The 24,991-nt window shown below is 37.9% G+C and overlaps 1 protein-coding gene across 7 annotated transcripts in view; it reads right to left on the reverse strand.

Annotated features, from left to right (window-relative positions):
• NFATC1 (nuclear factor of activated T cells 1) overlaps window positions 1-24,991 on the reverse strand; it is a 156,029-nt gene that overhangs the window by 88,024 nt on the left and 43,014 nt on the right. For all 7 annotated transcript variants that reach the window (XM_075270920.1, XM_075270919.1, XM_075270914.1 and 4 more), the window contains exons 4-6: window positions 17,989-18,191; window positions 15,079-15,251; window positions 14,493-14,633 (exon numbers count right to left, since the gene is read on the reverse strand). In XM_075270920.1, the coding sequence (XP_075127021.1) occupies window positions 14,493-14,633; window positions 15,079-15,251; window positions 17,989-18,191 (517 nt within the window). The remainder of the gene's footprint in view (window positions 1-14,492; window positions 14,634-15,078; window positions 15,252-17,988; window positions 18,192-24,991) is intronic.

Consider the following 24,991-nt stretch of genomic DNA (forward strand, 5'->3'; position numbering starts at 1 on the left):
GGTCCATAATATAAAGTGGCACCTGAGATCTGAGGATCTAGGGTTGACATTTAGGTTAAACAAAAGTAGTGGAGCAAAGACACCAAGCTAAATTGATTCATCTAGTCCACCACATATAGACATGTATAATCACATGTTCATCCCAGAGTAGATCTGCCAGGCTTATACTTTATCCGTACATTTGTGCAGATGGCCTCGGATGACTTTGACAATAACTGGTGAGGGTTGTCAGGTGCAGATTATGCATAGAGAATAGCAAATACATAAGATACAGAGGAGTTGAATGTTCTTCTATAAGGTAATTGTCTATTCTGCAAACTCCACATTCTGACTCTTGCATTTCTCAGATCAAGTATCAGACAATAAAGGTTTACAGCTTCTAAAAAATAGTAACATGTCAAAAAAGACACACGTTACCTCATATTATGCAAAACCATATAGCTAGTAGAGTATAGGGTAATAAAGTATATGGTACTTTACTTTTGATTAGTTTTTTCTGCTTTGTTATTTTATTCTTACACTATTATATGGATTGCTTTATGTAATCTCATGTTATTGTACTCCCACACATCACAAATTGTGCCCTTTCTATGGCCATCTTATAGTATGGCAAACACTTCATTTATTTCCATATTTCAGAGCCTTATTTTCAGCGTCATTTGCTTCAAGAATACTGTACTGTACACTGTATACCTGATCAATGTGGCCTCATATACTGAGGTGCAGTATCAAAGAGCCCTGTAATATCAAAATACCTAAAAATATTCATTTACCTTCATTGTGTTAGGTTTCATTTGTCTAAGTAAAAAAGCTAAATCGCATTCCAGGGTTGTTCAGAAGTCTGGCTAGTCTTATCCTGATCATTCTCATCTAATTTTCTGTGAAGCTGATTCAAGCTGTTAGAACAACTGTGTCCAAAGAGACGAAACAAGTCTCTTGTGCTTCACAAAGCAATGGCTTTGTGAGCAAGATAAGCCTAATGTTTAGTTAGGGTCAAGCCACTCAACATCAGCAAAAGGGAATTCAACTCTGAGTGTGCTTGAGAAAAGAAAACAATCAATGCAGAACAAGGACACACACAGTATCAGTACCCTCTAAAGCTGGATTGAGGATCGTGACTTGTTCTGTCTCTTAATGGCTTCGATCACACAGCATTTCACTTCAAGTGCTTGGCAGCAGTCGAATGTTTTGCTGTTTACGCAGTTTAAATAATGTGAAATGAAATAAGAATTTTGCCTAATCCAATGTATTTCCATGTATGGTACAATATCTGCAATTACATAATATGCTGAAGAAGCCTGCTTAATTGCAAGACTAATAAAATGACTTTATTGTATAGTCAATGTCACTTGAGATTGTACCATGATGGGACATTAGTTAGCCATCAGGATTCCTGCCGAATCTAAGCAAAAATGCTTGTCTTCAAGGTGCTCATCATATGGTTACTGTCAAGACTGTCAAGCCTGGAACTTTTATTAATAAAATAATTTGTACATAAGGAAATATTATCCCTAATATTTCTTCTAAAAGTTATTCCAAAGCTATAAACTGTGACAAATCAGAAGAGGCATCTGCAAGGAGTTTGTATGTTCTCCCAGTGTTTGCGGGGATTTCCTCCCATTCTACAAAGACATACTTAAATGAAAAAAAAATGTACATTGTGATCCCTATATGGGGGGCTCACAATCTACATTATATAAAAAAATATATATATATCAAAAGAGGCATACACAGCATTTTCCATCAAGCATTGCTTCAATCCAACTGCACTTTCAGCTGAAGGGTGAAAGGGTACAAGGGTGTTACACTGTACCCTGTCCCTTGTCATTCCTTTTGGAAAGAATGACAACATCTACAAGGTCCATCGGAAGTTCTTGTCACCACTCAGCTCAGATTGCAGTCAGTGCTGTAAGAGAAAAACAACAAGATCCCAGTAGATGTAACTTCGGTGGTGGGTGAATTTCAGTTTTGTGCTTTGAAAAAAAAGCTAAGGTCAAAATGTGTTATTTACTAAAAATGATCTATGTGTTATGAGTTATGCAAACAACATGTGTAACACAAAGACTGTGCACCCGAATCTTTGTTCTGATGATCCCTTTGTCATGGGTCACTAAAAATTGAGCAAAAGCTCTAAATGTTTAGGCTAAAAAGATTTTTAGCTCATCTACATGTACACAAGTCCAATTACCTGAAACAACATCACATTACTATTCCATAAGGGGCAGCACTATGTGAGAACTTGTTAATGGATGAAATAATGTAATCGGCGTGTGAACATGGTGAACCTCAGGAGTGCCTGCTCATAATGTAATGTATTTTACCAGATGTGGCATCCAGGACATGGCCGAAAACAGATGAGGTCAAGCCTTCACCTTAGAACTGACATGAGGGAAAGTCACATGCTAGTGTGAGATATATATTTTATTATTTTTCTGATAGCAATGGAGTATATCGTGACAAAAAACTTTTGTCTAAAAGAATATGATCAAATCAGTTTTTTCTGTATCCCAGTTTTCTAAAGCCATGAAAACATTGACAGATTTGTGTAAGGGCTTTATTTTTGCAGGGCAAGATATAATTTAGCCAAGATAGTGTATGTACAATGTACATATAATAAACTGTATTATTGGGCAGGCTTATTTACATATATATAGAAAGCTCTGAATAGCTTTATTGGTTTGTGGCCACAGAATTATAGTTCTGCCCTTACTCTGCACTATTATTGGTAAATGATCAGGATTGGAGATATCACCAGTTATGTCCATTGCATTGTGAACCTGACTGTATATTACAGCAGGAATTCTGTTGCGGAGATTGCAGGCCCAGTTTCTGAGCTCAGTACTTCCTAATTCCATAGGCATACTGTAACAGTGGGAAGGGTTAATAGAGATACATTCTGCACTGAACTTTGTATCACCTGCTTCCCATACATAGTATTGATCCATTTATATAAGACTTTGCAGTCTTGGATAAAATGTTTACAGGGGCTCTATCAGCAAAATCATGCTGATAGAGCCCCACAAATGCGTGAATAGCCTTTAAAAAGGCTATTCAGGCACCGCTAAAGTTATATTAAACTACCCCCCCCTTTTAAAATGCGCAGTAGTAGAAGCAGCATGCTACTGCGCATGCACCCGCGCCATTTTTTATCAATGTCAGTCACTAGTTAGACGGGACCTGAGGACATCGCTGGAAGAGGAGGCGTGGCTGAAGATGACGTCGGACCCTGAATGCCGCACCCTGTGCATGTTCGGTAAGTTGAACATATTCTGTTTTAGGGTTTTATTTTAAAAGGAGGGGTAGTTTAATATAACTTTAGCAGTGCCTGAATAGCCTTTTTAAAGGCCATTCACGCATATGTGGGGCTCTATCAGCATAATTTTGCTGATAGAGCCCCGTTAAAGGCAAAATCCAGGCCAAAATATCACAGCTATGGCATTGGTGAATAAGAGCACTAATAATATCACTTGAAGACTTTTCTAGTAACAGCTTCTAGTGGGACAGCCATGTTATATGTATGCCAAGCACCACCATAAGATTCTGAAATTAAATATGCTATAAAACTTAAGAAAAAAAATATATAAGTATACGATTCTGCCTAAAACAAATAGTCAGTGTTGGCAGCGAGAACATATAAACATTCATTAAAAATATTTTTATCCATAAAGCAACATTTGAAAGGATGTCCAATCCAAACTACAATGTTTTCAGATGTATATTTGATTCATTTTTGGCTAAATCCATGACCTTTCATGCTGGGCTTAACAAACTGGTGTTATATAAATTGGTATATTTACTTTGGAATGAAGGGAAAGCTTGCAATATATGATATGGAGACTGACACAGCACAGCTTCAATGAATTAATGGTAGTGTTTGTGTATATTTTCTTACATGAATTACATTTTGATTACAAGTGGTAATATGACACGCTCCTGGCCAGTGGCCTCTTCACTGTGACTGCTACTGGCAAAGGGAAGAGTGTGGAAAGACCTCTAAGAATGCAATATCTCTTACCAAATGGAGCTTGGCCAGAATTCAGCGAGCGTCACACTTCGTCAAAACAGCACTTGAAATCCTAAGCCTCCAATTGCATCTGCATCCAGATTTGTTAAATAATGGATGCTGTCAAGCAGATGAAACTAGTCTAACAAACATAGAGGGATGCTATGGGCAAATAGTCAAGAGACCACAATGAGACAGATAAACAAAAGGCACGAATGGTGATACTACTACTATGGTGCATGTAATAGTTTTATGTTAGATGGGCTAATATGCACTGTACAATAATTATGATAATCTATATATCATTTTATATTATTATTATTATAATATACATATATTATTATAACATTATAATATATATTCTAATTATATGTAATAATAATAATCAACACCACATATCTCCCGAACAGCAAATTATAAACCTAAGCATGGCCATACACATCAGAATGCAATCAGCAGAATACTTGCTCAGTATACAACTGTCTCCTCTGACACCCCTATATGCACTCACGCTTAGTTCAGTCAGGTATGCATTTGTACTCTAATGGCAGCTCGTCTACCATACAAATAAATAGGCAATTGAAATCCAACTGCCCAATCTTTAACCAACATCAGCTGTCTAGGGAAGCGTTCGAGAGACCCCATGCACATTAGATGGTCGACCTAGCCTACATATATCTAATATATGTCCTACTGGGTTTAGCCTACATACATCTAATATATAGTCACCCTTAGTATGTAGGACTTTTTTCAAATGCAGTCCAATGTAATGGTTGTAGACCAGTTTATGCTGTTATGAGGATTAGCAGGAAGTACATGAGATGTATCAAATGTGATGAGATTACCTATGGAAGTGTGAAAAAGGCAGTTATAGTCATTTCAACAATCAGTAATACATTATGAGGACAGATTTTTAGTTGTTGTATATAAACTATGAACATTTTTACTGAATTTCACTGAATTCAGAAATTATGGTAATTGGAAAGGTGCATCACTTAGAAAATGACTTTTTTTGAGTTGAAATTGAAAACCCTTTTAAGATTAAGGTCCAACATAGAAAGCCGCAGCCAAAAAGTGCTGTGGGAAAACCAAAGCAGAAATACATTGTAGTTTTTCCTGCAGTGTTTTTTACAGAAGGTCTACAGAGTTTTCCTCTGCTTCAATTACACCTATACAGAAAACACCAGCATTCCCATAGGTATAATTGAGATGCTGTGATTTCCAAAAAACCAACTTTTGTAGGCATGTACGCTGCAGACTTGTTCTGCAATGTGTGGATGGGAATAGCCAGAATGCTATCCACTTTGCAGGTATTGTAAAGCGCCAGCGTTTATGCTATGTGGGGCCCCAGCCTTAGATCATAGACTTGTAATTTGCTTGTTATCCTCCATCAAAATATGGAAACTATGAGCTTGATGGAGCAAGTACACTTGATAATAGGTAAGATTACAGTGAGGTGAGATGAAAAGAAGCAAAATGTTCTCCATTTCTCAGTACAGTCTTATTCTGCAAACAATTCTTCAGTGAAGGATAAACCTGATGTTTTTGGAACTCATGATAGAAGGGATCAACACATAACACACAAATAGTTCTGCTGTGGGGACAGAAACTGTACTTCATAGTCACCACACTGCAATCTTAAAATGTAGTACCAGATCGATATAGCAATTGACTATTATATATATATACACACACAGTATATATATATATATATATATATATATATATATATATAATAACTTATAAATATGTATATATACAGGATCAAAACTGATGATACCTATGGCAAATTCACTAATTCTGGAATTGCGATAGTTGCCAATGCCTTAGGATATATTCACACAACCATGGAAGAACACGGCTATTACAAATGGATGAAAGGCCATATTCTAAAATAGGCATTGTCATGGCCATTACAAATGGACGTCACGTGAACATTTTTGACATTCATGCGAATAAGGTAGTAAAAGAAAAAGACATCTACCATTGTGTTTTTGTAAATCACAGCATGTCAATTATACCTATGGAAACGCTGGCATTTTCTGTATAGGTATAATAGAGGCAAAAAGTCAGCAGTGGAAAACACTGTGGACTTTCTGTGAAAAAGCGCTGCGGGAAAAAAAAGGTTTTGGCTACGTGGGGCTTTGGCCTTAGGTTTTTGAGCCAAAGCCAAGAATGGCTACAAACATAATGGGAAATATATAGGAAGCTCTTATAGTTCAATCTTCTTCACAATCCTCTAAGACTGAGCCCCATGTTGCGGAAAATGCTACTTTTTTTGCGGCAGATTTTGTTGCGGTTTTTGAGCCAAAGCCCAGAATTGCTACAAGAGGAATTGTAAATATGTAGGAAGTTCTTATACTTCTCTCTTCTGCTCAATTCAATCCTGGCTTTGGCTCAAAAAAGAAAAAACTCAGCACAATCTGCAACAAAAAAAACCTGCATTTCCACAATGTGGGGGCTTCAGGGTCCATTCACACGGAGGAAAATGGTGAGGAATTTGGTGTGGAATTTCATCGCTAAAAAAAGCCTCACATTGACTTCAATGGATTCCTTTTTCTGCTAGTGAATGGATCCCTAAGCCTAAGGATGAGGTCACACATTGCGGAAAACCTACTTTTTTTGTTGCAAATTTTGCTGCATGTTTAGAGCTAAACCCAAGAGTGATTTCATAAGTAATGGGAATTATGAAAGAACCATTTGCACTTCTCCCTTCTGCCTTTGTTAATTCAACGTAAAAATTCTGCCTTTGGCTCAAAAATGCACCAAAATTTGCTACATACATTCACTAAAAAATAGTAATGATAAATAGTACCATACAGTACAAATATATAAATAGGTGTATTACGCTGCGTGCACTGTTGTCATATTTCTATTCTCGAACCCACATAGATCCTATCTTGTCCCTTATTGTTTTCTGCAGATTTTGCAGATTTTTCTCGATAGAACTTAACAACTATTAGTTTAATGATTAGTAGACAGAAACGGACCTGCGTATCTCACAGCAAACTGAAATCTCAAGGTCATAAACTCCCTAGGTCCCTATTTAACACGCTTTATTCTTCCTAGTTTTGTATTTGTAGATAAATCTATTCACTGTTAATGTGAAATAAAATATGTATTTACTATATAGACACTACACACTGTTGTTAGGTCTTTTTCTATACAGAACAGCCTCGGGTTCACCAATACCATGGTGCAGAGGTCAATACTAAAGTGAATTAATTCTGTATTTTATCTTAATTATTGTTATTACCTGTATAAGGGGATCTATAGATCATGAGCACAGTATCCTTTATTATGATCTAATGTCATAACCAATGACCAATATTAGTAGTGTCTCTCAATGCTGCCATTTCTGGTGCTCCAGTCAGAGACAGGTTAGTAAATGTCATTTTAGTAGTTGGAAATTGTACACTGTTGGAGTCTCCAGCTGAGTCTTCATGACAAAGATTTAGCTAGAGTTTCTTGACCCACAGAAAAAGTTCAATATGGATTAACTTTATTTAAATACCATAACCAAGGCAAAGTAGGCTTACGGATGCTACCCCCTCCCCCCAACACTTGCTGCACATGTCCAGGTAGCCCCCTCCAAATATACCCCTACTTTGTGATAATACTCTTTACATTTTATGTTATAGATCTTTTCACTTCCCCCTTCTAAAACTTTCTGTTGGTATAGGCAGAGACCTAAAAAACTGTGTTTAGATTCAATTTGTTTTTTTCATGTTGGCACTAATATTTTTTTTGCATTGACAAAACTGTGGGCAGATTTATTGACATATACATTAGAGAGGACAGGAAGTTTTATGTACATAGTAATGGGCTGCTTTTTAACAATCATGCCAATATAGAACCACAACTGTATACTCCACTCCAACTGCACTTTGAGAGCAAATGTGCAATACATTAGATGTCTTTGATTTTAGTCATAAATATTTGGTCCAATATGAATAGCAGACATATGTCCTAGAAGAACTGTGTATTTACCAGTTAAAAACTGTGAAAACTAAACAGAGAAGCGGAAAGTACATATGAGGGAGACTTATTTTTACATAAGGAAGTAGATCATGGAAAATAAAATGATGGAAGTACCTTGAGCAGTGGGAAGACTCAGAGCTACAGATGTGATCATTTACATTTTACTGGGCTGCTACTGGGTCTACTGTATGTTCTTCTACCGGCACTGGAAAACAGCTAAGCAGGACACTAATAAAGCTCCCTATTCAGAGACTGCATACTTTAAGATTTGTTTCATTTGTGGTGCAAAATAACCTCAAAAGTTCTAAGAAATGATGTAAATTACTTTGTAATTGTGTAAAAACATAACTAACATATCTAGTGTATATTTTTAGATTTTTCACATGAGACGCATGCTTAATAGCTCTATTTCTATACTAAGAAACTGCATATCTGTGCCACTATTACATCATTTACACCTTTCTGAACGACTTCTCTCATGCTGCACCTATCCTGTCAAGCTTTCTGCCCTGGACTATTAGACTTGCACCAGACAATTCCAAATGCATATTTTTGCCTTGAAAACTTATTTCTTCAATGTAGTCTATGTTACATAATAGTATATCTGCTATAACCATAGTCTATGACTCCCACCTAACCTGATGTAGTCACAGTTGTCTCTACTCCACTATACTATGTTCTAAACTTGCTTCCTTGCCGTGTCATCTCACTCTGCACGTAATGACCCACATTTACTGGTGTTGTCTAAAATTCAAATTTTTATGCACAAAAATTGCAATTTTTCGCATTTTGTGCCTTGTTTGCTACTATTCAAAAAAAAAAAAAGGGCAAAGAAGGACAAAGATGAAGATGCCTCAGCCCAATAGAGAGCTCAGAAGAAACACATAATCTTCCATTATTTCTTTACACTTAAAGACGCTCTATCATTAAATTTTAGTGATTTGAGATAAAGATATGCCTGTATAGCTTTTAAAAAGGCTATTCAGGTGTTGTTAGTCGTTTTTAAAAAGACCCCCACCCCCATTTTTTTAAATTACCTTTGAAATGGTTATGTAAATCACTGTCTTCGTGCACCCCCAGCGTCATCTTGCTTTTGCTGCATAACTCCTCCTGCTCCTTCTTCTTCACCGCCTCCAGCATTGTCCTTCCCGCAGTTTCTATTGAAATTTTGGGCATGCGCATGCTCCAGCGCCATTTTCCTATAGAGAACATTGCGAGCTGGCACTGGAGCGTGCGCAGTAGCTATTCAGACATATCTTTATCTCAGAACACTAAAATGTGATGATAGAGCCCCTTTAAAGTTCTACAGCTTTTGGCTTTCAAAATGCTGGCTGACCAAGAACACCGCATTGTGTGGCTTCTTAAGAGTGTCCAGGTCCATGGATCCCACACCTACTCTAATAGGGCTTATGGATAAAAGGTGTCTTAAAGGAACAATCCTTTTAAATTCATCTTTTCTACAACACTGATGAAAAAGGAATCTGCAATTTCAAACCCACTTCAGCATGTTGGGAAATTAATAAAGAGGTAATAAATTGTCAATGTAGCAACATACAAATGTGTTTTTCATGGGGCTTTAAGTTGGAAATGCAGAATACATTTAACCACTATTAATATTTTGGTGCTATACACATATATATGAAGAACACAACATATGGGAACACAAAATTGCTTCTTGCAGTCATAACGGAGCTGACAAGGAAGCAGAGGGTTAATCTGAAAAGGCAGCACTCCTGCTTTCAAGTTCAAGCACTGACATGATTGTTCATTTGGGATTCCCTTGGAATGAGTCATTGTTAGAACAGAGACTCCCTATTGAAGGAGCAGGATAATGCTCTGCCTCTTGAGGGTATAACAGCTGAGATTTTGTCTTGCAAGAGGCATGGATTAATGTCAGACCTGGAGCTAAAACCAGTCTAAGGTGTAATAGTACACAATCACCTCCAATAACTTTCTCTGCCAGTGTATATTCTTCCTGGCATGCAGTGTCAGTGCAATAGCACAAACTGTTAATGTGACCAAGTGTCACTAGAAAAGGCTACGAGCTGATCTTCATGTCAAATCTATTGGTGCAAAGTGTTCTCTTACAGATATGTGGCAAGTTCCCAAGCACTTTGCCATTTGGTGATCTGCAATTTTTTAATTATGTTTTTATTAAATATTGCTTTGTTCATCATTGAGAATACTCCCTGAAAGGTAAATTGATGGATGACATGAATGCCCACATATACTCATAGACTGCATACAGAGTTTCAGTTTTGGTAAGCATGTTAAAGACATGTAAGGATAAATTCATACCCATCATATTGATGTGCTTATTGCGGCATCTTCATTGGCTTTTTTCACCAGGCGTTCAGATCAAAAAAACCTTCTGGCATAAATAATGGCGCATTTTCTTCCATAAAGTTAAAAACACATATGCCATTTTCGGTGCTGATGAAGATGCAGATTTTTCAGCCAAAGCCATCACGATTCAAAAGGAACTGGAAATATGAAGGAGGACCTTACATTTCTCCTTCCTGTTGGATCCACCGCTGGCTTCAACTTGAAAACTGCATTAAAACCGTATATGTGATTCGAGCCTGAGGACATTTTGATAGAGGGCCAATGGTAATATAAATTTGCATCACAATCCCACTGCACTAAAAGGAACACTGTAGAGAGAACACAGGCCCATTGTGGGAGGTCCCTTACACCAAAAATGAAATCTTTGTCGTAGATTTCTGGTATAAATTGATGGAGTTTGCTGTCGTGAGTTATCGTAAATCTGACAGGTGTACCTGGCCTGCCTACATTATAAACCTCATGAAGTTTTTCATAGCTGTTTTGCACCTGAAATCTGTGAAAATGGACAAAAATAGAACATGGCCTACATTTTGACAGTCCATGACAACGGACTGTTAAAATTTTAGTCATGTGAATAACTCCCCATTGACAGCCATTGTGTGTGATTTAAAAATCTTTTCTTTTTGGAAAAGTGGCGAGCAACATGCAAAAAGGAAAAAAGTAAGTACAAGATAAATTGTCCCTTTTCGTGCCATATATTTCAGATAAAGGGTGTACAAGGAGTGACAAACTGGCCGCAGTACTTTAGGAAAGTACAAACTCACTTGAGCTTAGTTTTACTGTGGATCCCAAATAAAGGACACCTGCACCACAGTGAGTGCACATTAATGCCTGACATTTGGTGGTCAAGATCAAAATTTGAGTCAAACCTCTATATCATTAGTTCATAACAAGCTATAGAAAGACTGAACAAAATTACACAAAAGTAAGTGAACAACATTTACACAATACACAACAATTAAATGTTCTACATGACTAAAATGGCAACATGCAATGATATATACATATATATATATATATATATATATATATATATATATATATATATTTATAAAGAACATCTTGAATTGTGTATGTGCACATGTAAAGCAGGTAATGTCTGTGCTGTGTAAACAGTTCCAAACCTCAGGAGTGTCTGCGATTGCAATCCTCTAGGTCCCACTCGACAGGATGTTATGAATACCTGCCACTGTACCATATGTAAAACCTCTGCCATAGAACTGGTTAATAAAGGAAGTCGGTGACCTCTTTCACTGCCCTCTCTCTAGTGCCCCTTTTTGGTTAATTACTCACCCACTGCTAGGCTTTTAAAGTTTGCTGCCACAGATTATAATTACCCATTAAAATGTTGATTTTTTTTTATACAACAGCAAAATAGCAAGCGACAACCCTTTGATTCTGCCTACTATGATTATTTTATTTTGTATGGAAGCATTCATTATTTTGCTTGATTTTACTAAGGTGTTTATAATAATGACTAACCTCCTCTAATTCTATTAGTTGTAGCCCACTAGGAATGTTATTAACTTTTATGTTAATTTTAATTTTCAAAGAACAAATCTCCTTAGTCTTCAGAAGAAAAGCGGAACCCCCAGCAGCTATATGCAGGGTGTCAGGTACCTGCTTCTGTTGTTTTTACTCTTGAAGGTAACAAGAAAACACCCTGCTGTCGGAGATACTGCAGATGGCTAATTAACTAAAATTACTATTATTATATATTTTTATTTCAATTGCATTTAAGTGGCTGCGCGCAAAATACAATTAAAACAAGAGTTACTGTAGAATGATGCATCACCATTGGATACTCGGGCATTTTTTGTCTAACAATAATTGGCATTACGACTCAAGTCCAGGATATTTAAAAGGCCATTGTTTTAAAAGACCAGACCTAGAGCTCCACTAAGGAAGTCCTCACCTCGGCTCCTTTCTTTTGGCTTTAATGCCTGTTGAGTGGGCTGAATGGAAGTCTATTCCAGAATAGGCTTACTTAATTATAACACAATATAATTATTCACAATATATGTTTTCACCAACCACTTAATAGCATCACACTGCTCAAAACAATTTGAAAAGTTCAGACTGAGATGAAATTTATGTAATTTATATACAATAAAATATGTCTATTAAACAGCTATTTAAAACAAGTCCTATGACCAAAATAAACAAAAGACGCCTTGTTGCAGCAAAATAAGTACCAGCAACGTCATATAAAATATTCACAAACATATTATCTTGGCTTTGCCTTATTTGCAGACCACTAATTATTCATCATTGTGTATTTCATTCTATTATTACTGGAATTAGAATTTTTTTTTGCTTGTACTGAATATCTGGGGCTAGAAAATAAAAACTGAAACAATGTACAGGGATCTCAACACTTTCCATTTAACAGTATACTATCTAAGGCTAGCTGACAATGAAAAAAAGCAGAGCTCAACCGCTGATCAGTGCACACACTATCTGTGCTGAGGTGATGAAATACCCAGTGCAACAATGTAACCTGTGTAATAATACTCAGATAGCAAAACAATGGAGACATGCATTATAGGGCAAACTCCTAAGCTCCTCTAGCGGCTGTTGCAGGAATTCAGGATACTAGGACACACTTTCTCCCTATGCAAGGATATTAGGATCAGTGGCATAAAAACTCATTTCAACCACTATAAACCTATAGAAGACTAAACAGCATAGAATTTATCAATGTAAAAAAAAAAAAAAACAACTATTAAGAGATTGGCAGAAACAGCGATTTGCTGTAGCAAGCTATCAACCTATTGACTAAGTTGCATGAGTGTATGACAGCGGCCATGGCCATCAGTAGGTGCAGATGAAGGCAAAAAAAAACATGAGTAGAAACAAAACTTGTAACTTGCATGATATGATGCAAAGAGCATTGCAACCAAATCCATATAAAGGCTATCCCACAACCACAACTTATCAACTATCCATAGAATAAGTGTTAGGTACTGATCACAAGAACAGGGGTCCTGCATACCATTTCAATAAAGTGGTTGCATATGTATGCTGCCATGCTTTTTGACTTCTTAAGGACTGCCTCCAACAGCCGCATATAATGCTCACCTATGGTGGTAATCATGCACAACGCCCACTCCACTTGAATGTGGGACACGTGAATAGCTGATAAATTATGACTGTAGAACAACCTTGTAAGGCTATGCTAACCTTTGTTAGAAGCATTTGTCGCAGTTTCCATCTACAGTCATGGATGATTAAAGAGGACCTTTCATGTGTTCTAACTTTGGCGGTGATATATACTGCTAGAAAGCTGACAGTGTGCTGAATTCAGAACGCTGTCAGGTTTTTCCGGTATGTGCCCTGGTTGCAGAGATATTGGTGCTGTTAGTTTCGGCACCAATTTTCCTGCACTAGCAGAGGGGCACACCTCAGCACAATGTCAGCTTTCTAGTGGTCTATAACACGGTCAGTGTCAGAAGACATGAAAGGTCCTCTTTAAGTACTGCAACCAGAACTGACAGAGTACATAGTGGATACATGACGGACACCATTATATTTTTTAGGATCCATTATTTTCCTTATTAGATGGATCCTCCATCTTTGCAGTTCAATCTGATATATTCACATGATTATGTCTGTTTTTAATGTACCTCATTCATGTCCATTTGACAGGTATGTCATCTGTCTTGCCATGTTGTCCGTTTCTAATGGACTGTTAAAAAAGGCAGATTTTTTATTTATTTTTTTTGACCCAACCCACTAATCAGTTTTTAATAGATGTAATGCTCCATTTTTAGGTCCATTAAAACCTGACCCAGTAATTCCTATTTGGTGCATATGCCTGTCAAAACAGACCAATATAGAACGTCAGTTTTTTACATGGCCATGTTTCAATGTCATGTGAATAAGCCTTTATTCTGTTCTGTCATTGAATGTTGATGTTTGAGGCCATGCTTTAGTCTGTAAGAGCAGATGCTACTACATTGTCATTCTCTTTACAACAATCAACAGCATATGACATATACATATACAGTAGCAGGTTGAAAAATGAACAAATGTACACTTTTATATGTCTATTCTGTGTACACAGGTGGAAACTAGAAGAAAGCACTTACACAATAAAATAGTGATGTGTAAGAAAAGTGAATAATATTTGCTCAGTCTGCAGAACATATAATTCACAAACCTGGTGCTTTCTCAACAAATATGACTTTGGAATCTTGATGGAAGTTGTGCCCAGACACAATCATTTTCTTCCCACCAGTCACTAGGAAGCTGTCAATACTTTGCTTTTCTACCAAAGGCAATTCTTGAGCAGAACGCTGGGCTACAAAGAAAATGAAATATAATACAATCGTCACTCAGCAGGTTTTCAAATGTCCTGAGTAAATATAGTGATATTCCCAATATAGATTACACACAAGTGCTGAAGCAGTGGTGACACAATGCAACAGATATGTTATAAGAACAGGGTGTCTAACACATGTTACTATGTTGCTTGATAGCGTTTTATGGCTTGCTAGCTATCCTGTCTTCTAAGTGTATTCAGTACTACAGTATAAACACATTACATTAGGTCTGATCTATGTTCTCAAGAACATTTGGTACTATAAGAATTGTTACTATGCATGGTGTGGCTTTGACTTAAATGCCATGCATTACATAAACATATCTATCCATAGTAAAATATATTTGTCTTCATTAGTGGTTATGCATGTAGCATTATTCGTGTCACCTTGGGAATACTAAAGTAAAAAGAAAAGTTGACTTACAGCATTCAATCGGATTAGACGCCACTTGAAGAGTTAGAGTCCTCCCATTGGCTTGTGGAATGTGTACACGGAACACCAGTCGCACCCTAGTGTTCTTTCTTCCAATGTCAGTTTCCCCTTTCCGCAACTCAATGTCAGAATTGCGCAGCTTTAATATACCTGCACAATCAATACTGGTAAAAGAAAAAAGCTATTAGAAATCAGATCTTCACTACAACAATCACTGGAACTGTATATACTGTTCCAGACCTAAGATGTCTGGAATATTGGGAATTACATTCTGTCAACAACTGGTGCCATAGACTTTTCACACCAGACTTACAGCCATGTCCCAGCCCTGCAGTGCTAAATGGGAAGAGAGGGTAACATAGAGAAGACCGGATATCTCAGTGTTACACGAAACCTCATCTTTTAAATCACTTGAGGGTTTCTCTAAAACAAAACTGAACTGTACTTGCCAAAGGGGGATTTGATGTTATCAATGTTGAAAGGCACCTGTCAAAAATCTTTCATTAAATAAGTGTACCGTTAACAGGAAAAGGCTGAACCATTTATTTTTACAGGTCAATGTCTATGTATTCAAAATCAGTTCTCCTCACTAGAGATGAGCGAGTACTGTTCGGATCAGCCGATCCGAACAGCACGCACGCATTGAAATGAATGGACGTAGCCGGCACGCGAGGGGTTAAGCGGCCGGCCGGCGTCAAAGCGGAAGTACCAGGTGCTTCCATTCATTTCAATGCGTGCGTGCTGTTCGGATCGGCTGATCCGAACAGTACTCGCTCATCTCTACTCCTCACCATTTCATGCTTTTGCCTCCAAGTGAGTGACAAAACACAGCTTTCCCAAGTCTCCATCTATTATTATGTGCGAACTCCCGAGAATATTAATAATAATATAAATGTAATGACTGAGGTTGACAATGGTAAAATTTGCTTGAGGAAGAATCGCCCACCTATAATGTAATCTACAGTGCAAATTGCACAAAATGAGAATGTGTCATCAATTAGAGAGGATTTTGGCATGATGGATCCTCGGGTGATATTAATGAATCACTGAAAAGTGTTTAACTGTTCAGCGGTCCATGGTATACAAGCTAAATCAATGTCTTATATATAGTAAAAGGGTCTATATAGTTTCCAAACCTTGATGGGGCATCAATACTGGACCCTCAGCACCACCCGCTGATCAGCTACTTGGAGGGGCCATGGCACCCAAGCAAGAACTTTGGTCTCTTTGTTATTTACATTGGGTCTGTACTCTGACTGTACTTGGAGCACATATTTTTAGTCATGGAAGTTTAGGGTATTGTATTGTTATCTTATTCAAGTAAATAGGACAACACTGCAACACCCTAAACATCTGATACTAAAAGTAAAGGGTCTGAAACACATTGCAAACAATGTAGAGGCCAGAGTTATTGCCTTAGTGTCACTGCCCCTCCAACATCTGACCTCAGAGAGAACCAATGAATATTCATGACCTATTCCTAGGATTAGGTTAGGTGACTTTGACCACAACTCCTGTGTCTTTTAATCCTAATTTATTGTACACGTAAGAAAGGTCAGATAGATCTGCAGCGATTCAAGGGGAGTTCTAAATGATTTAGCTAATGCACATTTTATTGTATGCTGTGCAAAGAATGGAATCTTTATAGAAAATTCACAGATTATGTGCTTTAGGGTGGGGTCACACCAGCACCTGGTTTCCGCTTTAGGCAATCCTGCCGGTTTCCGTCTTCTGCCTCGAGAACCTGGACAGAGGACGGAAACCCGTCTGTCAGTTTTCAAACCCATTCACTTGAATGGGTTTGCAAAGTGAGCGCCCGTGAGCGTTTTGTGCCTCTCCGCAGTGAAACCAATTTTTTAAACCGGACACAAAGTCAGACATGCAGGACTTTGTGTCGGGTTAAAAAAAAACGGTTTCACCACGGAGAGGCACAAAATGCACATGGGCGGTCATTTTGCAAACCCATTCAAGTGAATGGGTTTGAAAACTGACTGACGGGTTTCCGTCCCCTGTCCAGTTTCTTGACGCAGAAGACGGAAACCCAGCAGGATTGCCTAAAGCGGACATGGGTGCAGGTGTGAACCCGCCCTTAGATTTTGATTTCATCATTTTCAAGCAGTTTTTGTTCTGCGCCATAAATCTGCAGCGAATATTCTACAACGAAAGGGGGTCTTATGAGACCATGGCTAATAATGATGCAGTCAAGAATGCAACCATGAAAAAGAAAATGTTTACATATATGCTTCTCTTTTTACAGGGACTACTAAAATCTGGGTTAGAGGACACTTTTGAGCTGACTGTTTTCTAGTGAGATGTATTCTCATAGATATTATTGTGAGTCTTCTAGATATTTACCAGGCTAAACAGAGCCCCTACCCAAAATATGGATAAGCATCGCTCTATCTGAAGTGCTGAGTGCTATCATATGGATAGCAGTAATGGATTGACTAATTGGAAACCCATATATATGTTATCACATTTTTATAGTTAAAAGCAGGACACCTGCAAAATCTAAAGCAATAACATTGTTTTAGCTCATGAAAGAAGTATAATCGCATGCTGGAGAGAGTACGGCACTTGAAAATACAAGATCCAATAAGTGTCATGCTATAAACTGTACACTGCGGCTGAAGTGGATATTTACAGCTGTGTAACTGAGATGTGATTTATAAAAAGCAACAGACACATGGGCTGAAACACTATAACCAAAATCAATCAGTTGTCAGAAATGTTGTTTAAGGTTTATAGAGGTGGTAAAATGGGTACAGGTACTTCAAAAGCCACCTTGAACAATTTGATAGGGAAAAGCTGGCCAAATTCTGGAATTTACATAGCAAAGCATTCCCATATTGAGTCACTGATACAAGAACAGGTCTGGCAAGCAGGTGGCTCAAAGCTTACATGGCTTTCATATTGTTTTCAGGCAACAGTGGGATTTCCAAGACTTTGGTGTTGGAGATGATGGTTTCATGGCTTGTGGTGGATACGGTCTTGCCAGTGATGCGATGGACTTGATAGAAGGCATGGGGTCGCAGCAGGCGATCATCTGCTGTTCCGATGAACAGCTGGATGGTAAGCGGCTCGCTTTCTAAATACCCATGTAGCTGGCAAGAGAACAAAAAGGTTCAGGCATGAAAATATAAAAAATAATCAGGACAGGTGCTGAGTGTTAGACCATCAGGTTGCCCAGCAATATTGGTGTAATAAAAAAGGTGTAAGTCAGAAAAATGTCTCATTATTCCAGTGACCTGAGGCAGTGGAGTTAGATTTAATCTTTATATGAACCGATGCATGCTCTTAGAACAGTTTTAGACACACTCTTCATCTCTCTTGGGCTGGGGGAGCTCACATTTCAGGTGATGGAAGCAGGCACTGAGTAAATAGATCTGACTTTTTACAAACGGGAAGCTGTATTCAACATGTATTCTAAACATTTTTAGACCTTCTATAGCAGAATGAAAACTAAACAAATTTACCAGTGATGTTTGGAATTAGTTACTATTTCTCTGTATTAAATATGGTGCAGTTCAAAGGAAGCCAAAATATATCAACAATATGATAGCGATCATGTGCCTGCCATCATATGTGATGTATAATGAGTATACTTGGCGTCTGATCATTTTCTAGTTAGTGTAAACACAATGAAGGCCCCATCTGAACAAATGACATGGAGGGGAAGTTATGCTTACTAAGCCATATTGTTTACCTATGATAGCTAAAGTGAACCTGTCATATGACTTCTACTACCCTGGGAGCAGTATATGATAGAAGTAAAGATGCTGAGCTATATGATATACAGGTTTTTGTGATTTGATGTAGAACTGAAGAGTAAAAAACAGAAAATCCTGACAGGACTCCAGAAAAGACCATAAGAGTCCTACTCAACACATAGAGTCATTGTCAACCTTCTCAATACAAACACAGATACAAAAACAGCTGTCAATAGCTGTGACAGGAGAAGGACTTTATCTATCCTAAGAGTCTTGTCAGGATTTGCTTTGACTATACAGATGTTGTGATAGTGTCATCATTTGATGAAATCTCAGTGACATATCTAATGTGTCCTATTGAAGGCAGACAAGAAATTAAATTTTATGGAGGACCCGTCACCACCTTCATAAGGTCCAGCTCTTTACATCATTTAATAGGTGATGCTCCACTGATTCTGACACTTTTGGAATATTTTCTCTAGCACCCATCATCCCCATGTGATGTTAGATTTGGTGTGCAAGCTGCAATTTAGACTCTGTACTGTCTAGAGAGAAAATTCCAACTGCACTGGAATGAGTGGAGGGACGCCTAATAAATGATGCTAAGTCGTGGAGGTGGTGGAGGTGATGAAAGGTCCTCTGTAAGTGTTATGATGTCACAGTCAAATTCAGTTCATACTTGGTGAAGTTATAATGTAAAGAACCCACTACTACTACTACGCACTACTGGCCTAAATGTTATGCAATGAGTGGGGTCATATCATCAAACTTCCGTGTTCCTACTTTTTTCCAATCCTCTCCCTCTCCAGTCTTAGCTGGTTTAGGGATGTATCTTCTAGCAATCACAGTTTTTAATGAATAGATATAAATCAAGTTTACTAACTGTTTATTGAAGCAGTGAATATGGTCTAACATATGGGATGGCAAGGAAGACCCAAGGAATGTAAATTCGCTCCAACGTATTATCATAGCTCATCGATTAAAGTCAATTTGCTACTTGTGTAATTTACTAAGACCTAAATCTACATTCACCAATATTAACTTTTCACTTTGGCAAAACAAACAGTTATGTGTCTTAATTAAAATAGAAACCACATTGTGCCGAAGTATTTTTAGCATTTTAGTTATTTTTATAGAAGACTGGAAGGCAATTTATTAAGCTAGTTTCAGTCTGAAGCCTTGTGTGGAAAAAGGGACAATAACTGGGTGGATTTGCAAACTCAACTGCAATATCAGCAAAGGATGTTGTTTTGCTCTCCTAAGAGATTAATTTGTGTCTCCCTAAAGAAAAATCCTTTTCTACCATAGCAGGGCGTTGCCACCCATATGGGAATGTGCAGGTGAACAGGTATTGTTGTCACTGCAGATGGCACTACTGAATCAAATTGTGTAAGGATTTGAGAGAAGCAGCTTTCCACAAACATCCATGAAAAACAGGAAATTTTCCATATTATATAAATGTACATTGCTATTTTATTTCAGGTTTGTTTTTTTTTGTTATTTCCATAATAAGCCTCTAATGCAATAGGACAACCTGCCACTATATGGTCGGTCGTCTCAACCACATTTTATTCCATAAATTAGATACTATTCTTTATTATATATATTATATTCTTTATTACTATTACTATTATTTATTTATTTATTTTTTTTATTTTTTTTGGGGGGGGGGTTCTTTTGCACACTAAAGCTCATCCAATTTATGGGGGAGAGGAGGTCACCTATGCCCCGGAGCCCTACATTGCAAAAACACAATGTTCTGGCAACAGCAGAAACACCATAAAAATGCTGCGTATTACAGTACCTGCAAAGTGGAAGGGATTCTGGCTAATTCCATCCACACATAGCAGAAAAGAACTGGCGTTTTCCATATAGGTATAATAGGGGCAGAAAGTCCGTACAGGAAAACTGTGATGCGTTTCTGCCACAATTTTTTTGCAAATTTAGATGGAGTGTCAATGTAGCAACACAGCATGGACATCTATTTTAGTCAAATTGTGTTACAGCCACATTCAGCTGGCTGAGTTTTGGTAGCAAATACATCGTTTTCTGCAGACTCCATGCAGATGAATGGGACAGTGGCATAAAATTCTGCTACAAATTTGCCATGTCTGAATTCATCCTAAGCCTTCCATCTCCCTTGGGAATTGTAATCATAGTCTTCTGATAACTATTACACAAAGCATCTATTTTTTCTGTCCTCTGAACAAAGAACAGCTTGCTAGAAAATGCAAAGATTAAGAGGTATTTTCTGCTTGCTGTGTCTACAAAAGATCTATTTGTCTCGTTTGCCTTGTGGAAGGTTCAAACAGCTTGAAACTGCCCCTTGTTGCATGTCTCATAGTGAAACGGCATGAAGGAATGCAAACAAGGTTGCGTGACACATGTATGATATTATGTGCCATCTTTTCTGTTCACTTCTCTATGGAATACTAATATATATATATATATATATATATATATATATATATATATATATATATAATTTTCTTTTAGGTCCTACAAGATAACAGCTTGAATGATGATACTGCTTTAGCGGCAAGCGGCAGTTCTAGCTGCCAGATTATTAATGATATCATTCATGCTTCCAAACAAGTAGCAAAACAGGGAGGCAAGCCAAAGAACGCACAAGAGTGAGCGCACACTACTTAACTGAATCACTGAGCAGAATTAGACTTAATGATTTTTGTTACTCTGTTACTATGCTGGACGGGAATAGCATACAATAGGGTACTGATTATTAGACAGCTCATATGTCATCTGTTTCATTTAGTCTTCACTGGACTGGTATCCCTTACAAACATTAGCATTTTGTAAATCCTCAAAGAAAAAGTATAATAACATATATACCCCAATTGACCTTTACCTTTATACCCCACTGTAACATGGACTTTCGTAAAAAAAAAAAGAAAAACACAGAAAAATCTTAAACCTAAAAAGGAAATTAATAGCAAACAAAAACATAGCTTCCCAACACAGTTAATCCATCTGTAGAATTTTCTGTAGGATACCGACACAACCAGTCTTCTACAAACCTTGCAGACAACACAGAGTTAACATTAGTCTTGCTGATCTGCTCCATCTTCAGTGGTAGGCGGTGGGAGGGATGTCGTTTAGAAAATGGGCGGGGCTTAACACTCTTGTTCTATAGCAGGTGAGGACTACAAGGAGGCTCTTGCTCCAACCAGTTGTCTTACAACTTGTCAAAAAACTAGACGTAGCTAAGCTTGTGCAGCACATGGGGAAGATTTCTTTATAAATGTCTCAGTTTTATTTATAATACACCGAGTGGCCACTTTATTAGACATTGTTTGGCCTTCAGAACCACTGCAATTCACAAGTATCATCTATAGTTATAGAGGAACCCAGTGTGTGCAAACAAACAGTCCACCAAACCCTATTACACCACCCCCACCAGCTGGAGCTGATACCTGACCAAAAGGTTTTGAATCATGTTGCTTGCATGACATTCAGACCCCACATCAGCATGATGTATCAGAAATATGGATCCGTCTGACTAGCTGACTAACAATTCTTCTTCCACTGCTCAATTTGTGGGGGGGTTTTGCCCACTGGAATCCTGTCTGTTTCCCTTAGACAGCAATGTCACTTGAACTGTTCTCTGCTGTTATAGCTAATACTAAAGAACAAGTTTTGTTATCAGTCTGCTTGACTGTACACCTTGTCATCAGAAAGTCTCTTGACCCCTTTTATCAATTAGATGCTTATGTCCATAGAATGTTTTTCCTTCATTCTCGGTGTACTCCATTACACCATTGCAATAGAATACACCGTATAGTTGGCTGTCTTTGAAATCCTGTCCCCATCTAGTCTAGCACCGATGACCATGCCGAATTCAAAGTCGATCAGGTTGCTTGATTTTCCCATTCTAGGATATGGCCCTACGTATTGAATCACTACAAAAAAAACACTGCAGAAAAGGCCGTGGCTGAAATGAATAACTTTTTTTCCACAGCATCTTTCATTGAAAGTTCTGAGAGTTTTCTGGAAAATGCCAGCGATTCCATAAGTATAATTGATTCTCCAGCGCCACCTCCATCTTCTTCTGGAACAAGGTCTTCAACGCGTCTTCTTCCGGCAGTGGCTTGTAACTTCTAGGCCTCGGCAAGCCAACTGCAAATGCCCGCCGGCCACAAGAAAATGGCCGCTTACAATACTGTGTAAGCGCCCATTTTTCTTGTGGCCGTGAGCATGCATTCGGCTTTGCAAGCCGAAGCCACCGCCGGAAGAAGTTACAAGCCACCGCCGGAAGAAGACGCGGTGAAGACCTCGTTCCAGAAGAAGATGGAGGCAGCGCTGGAGAGTTCTCTGGCAGCATTGGGAACGCCCCCAGTGCTGTTTGAGCGCTGGGGCCTGCCCGCTGTGCTGCAAGAGAACTAATTTACATACCGACAAAAAATGGATTTTCAAGCGAACGGCGGCGCAGAGAAGACAACGAAAGGTAGGAGAAGAATAGCCTTTCTTAAGGCTATTCCGACGTGTTAATGAGAAAAAATTGTGATTGAATGATAGGATCCCTTTAAGTTGTATTCACACACAACAGTTTGCAGAAATTGGAATTAGGATGTTGTGACGTAACAGATTCTAGACATTTGTGCAAATCAGTTCCATACTTCTCAATAGGGTCGTTTCTGAAGCAAACACGTGAATTTCTATTAGCTCCATTCAGATGAATTAGACAGTCACATAAATTTCTGCAACAAATCTGCCATAAGTGAATTCACCCTTAAAGTTGCCCTGGAAAGAAGTACAGAATAAACTTTAAGCAGTTCAGCTACTGTCATTTATCATTAAGAAAGTGCAAGCCAGATGTTCCCCTATATGATGTCTAATATGGTCCAATATTAGAAAGTAAGTTATGATGTTTATTTTGTTGATGTAGTTTTGTAATAATTAGTAATAGTGTCTATAATGCAAACAGGTTTCATTAATACTTGTTAAACGCAAACAGCCTTTCATGCCAAGATACTACATTGAGAATGGAGGCCAGATGTTTTATTACAGCCAGACATATAAAAATGTATCACTTGCCTCATGTTGTATACCCAGCATTTGGCAGGTAAGCTGAAAGTAATGGTGCGTCTGGTTGCTGGCTGAGCCAAACTATACAGAAACATGGCTTCTCCACGTCTGTATAAATCGGAGAGGTCAGCTGCATGTGTTCTCTTGTATGGTTTTCATATGGATCCCTTTCACTTGTAACAAAAATAAATGAACTAAGTGATAAAACGGTGTGTCCTTTGTGCTGAGGACATCTGTTCTTTGTTCATTTTGGTTTATTATAAGTGATTTTTTTTACATGCTCACACAAAAATAGTTCACACCTCTTCAAAATATATGATGTGCAAGGGTGCCTGTCTGCAAGACAGAGGCTGCACAATGACTGCATGCAGAGCTTATTGAAAACAGAGTTTACACCTACTCTTCTTTATCAAGCAGAAGCCAAGCTGGCTCTATACATTTTAATGCAAGACATCTGCATATTACGAATCATTTATTTATTAAAGATTACTAAAAAAATGTTTTGATTTACTTATATCAATACCATGGTCTACAGAAAATAAAAACAGATCAGCAGATGGGTATCTTGAACTGGCCATTCACATAAGATTATGATAATACAGAATGCGGCCCATGTATTGTAAATCAGATTGTTTGTCAGAAAAGTCCCACACGCAAAATGCCAAGCCAAATGTAGTTTAAGAAGAACAGTGTATTAGTGCAAGAGGGCATAGGGTGACTTTATTAGTAGGCAGTAGTCTGGCATCAGCCGTCAGGTATCATTTTATAATAATGGTTACCTGAAATGGTCAAAATTATCCGATACTGATGACTTTTAACCGATATATAGATTAATGTTTAGAAACGTGATTTTTTAAAAAAAATTCTGAACCATTCCAACTTTTTTATAATGATATTGGCTTGAAAACTTCTTTAGGCTTAGGCCCAACGTAGCATGTCACAGCAAAAAAGCAGGAAAAACTGCGATGGCGACACATCATGGATTTTCCCACAGCGCTTTTCATAGAAACTCTGCAGACATTTCTTCTTCCATTTTACCAATAGGAAAACTGCCGGCGTTTCAGTAGGTATAATTGACATGTGCGATTTCCAAAACCACATACCCATCCACACATTGCATATTTTTCTACAATGTGTGGATGAGATTCACT

The sequence above is a fragment of the Leptodactylus fuscus genome, chromosome 4 (assembly GCF_031893055.1).
Source record: "Leptodactylus fuscus isolate aLepFus1 chromosome 4, aLepFus1.hap2, whole genome shotgun sequence".
Classification (NCBI taxonomy): Eukaryota; Metazoa; Chordata; class Amphibia; order Anura; family Leptodactylidae; genus Leptodactylus; species Leptodactylus fuscus.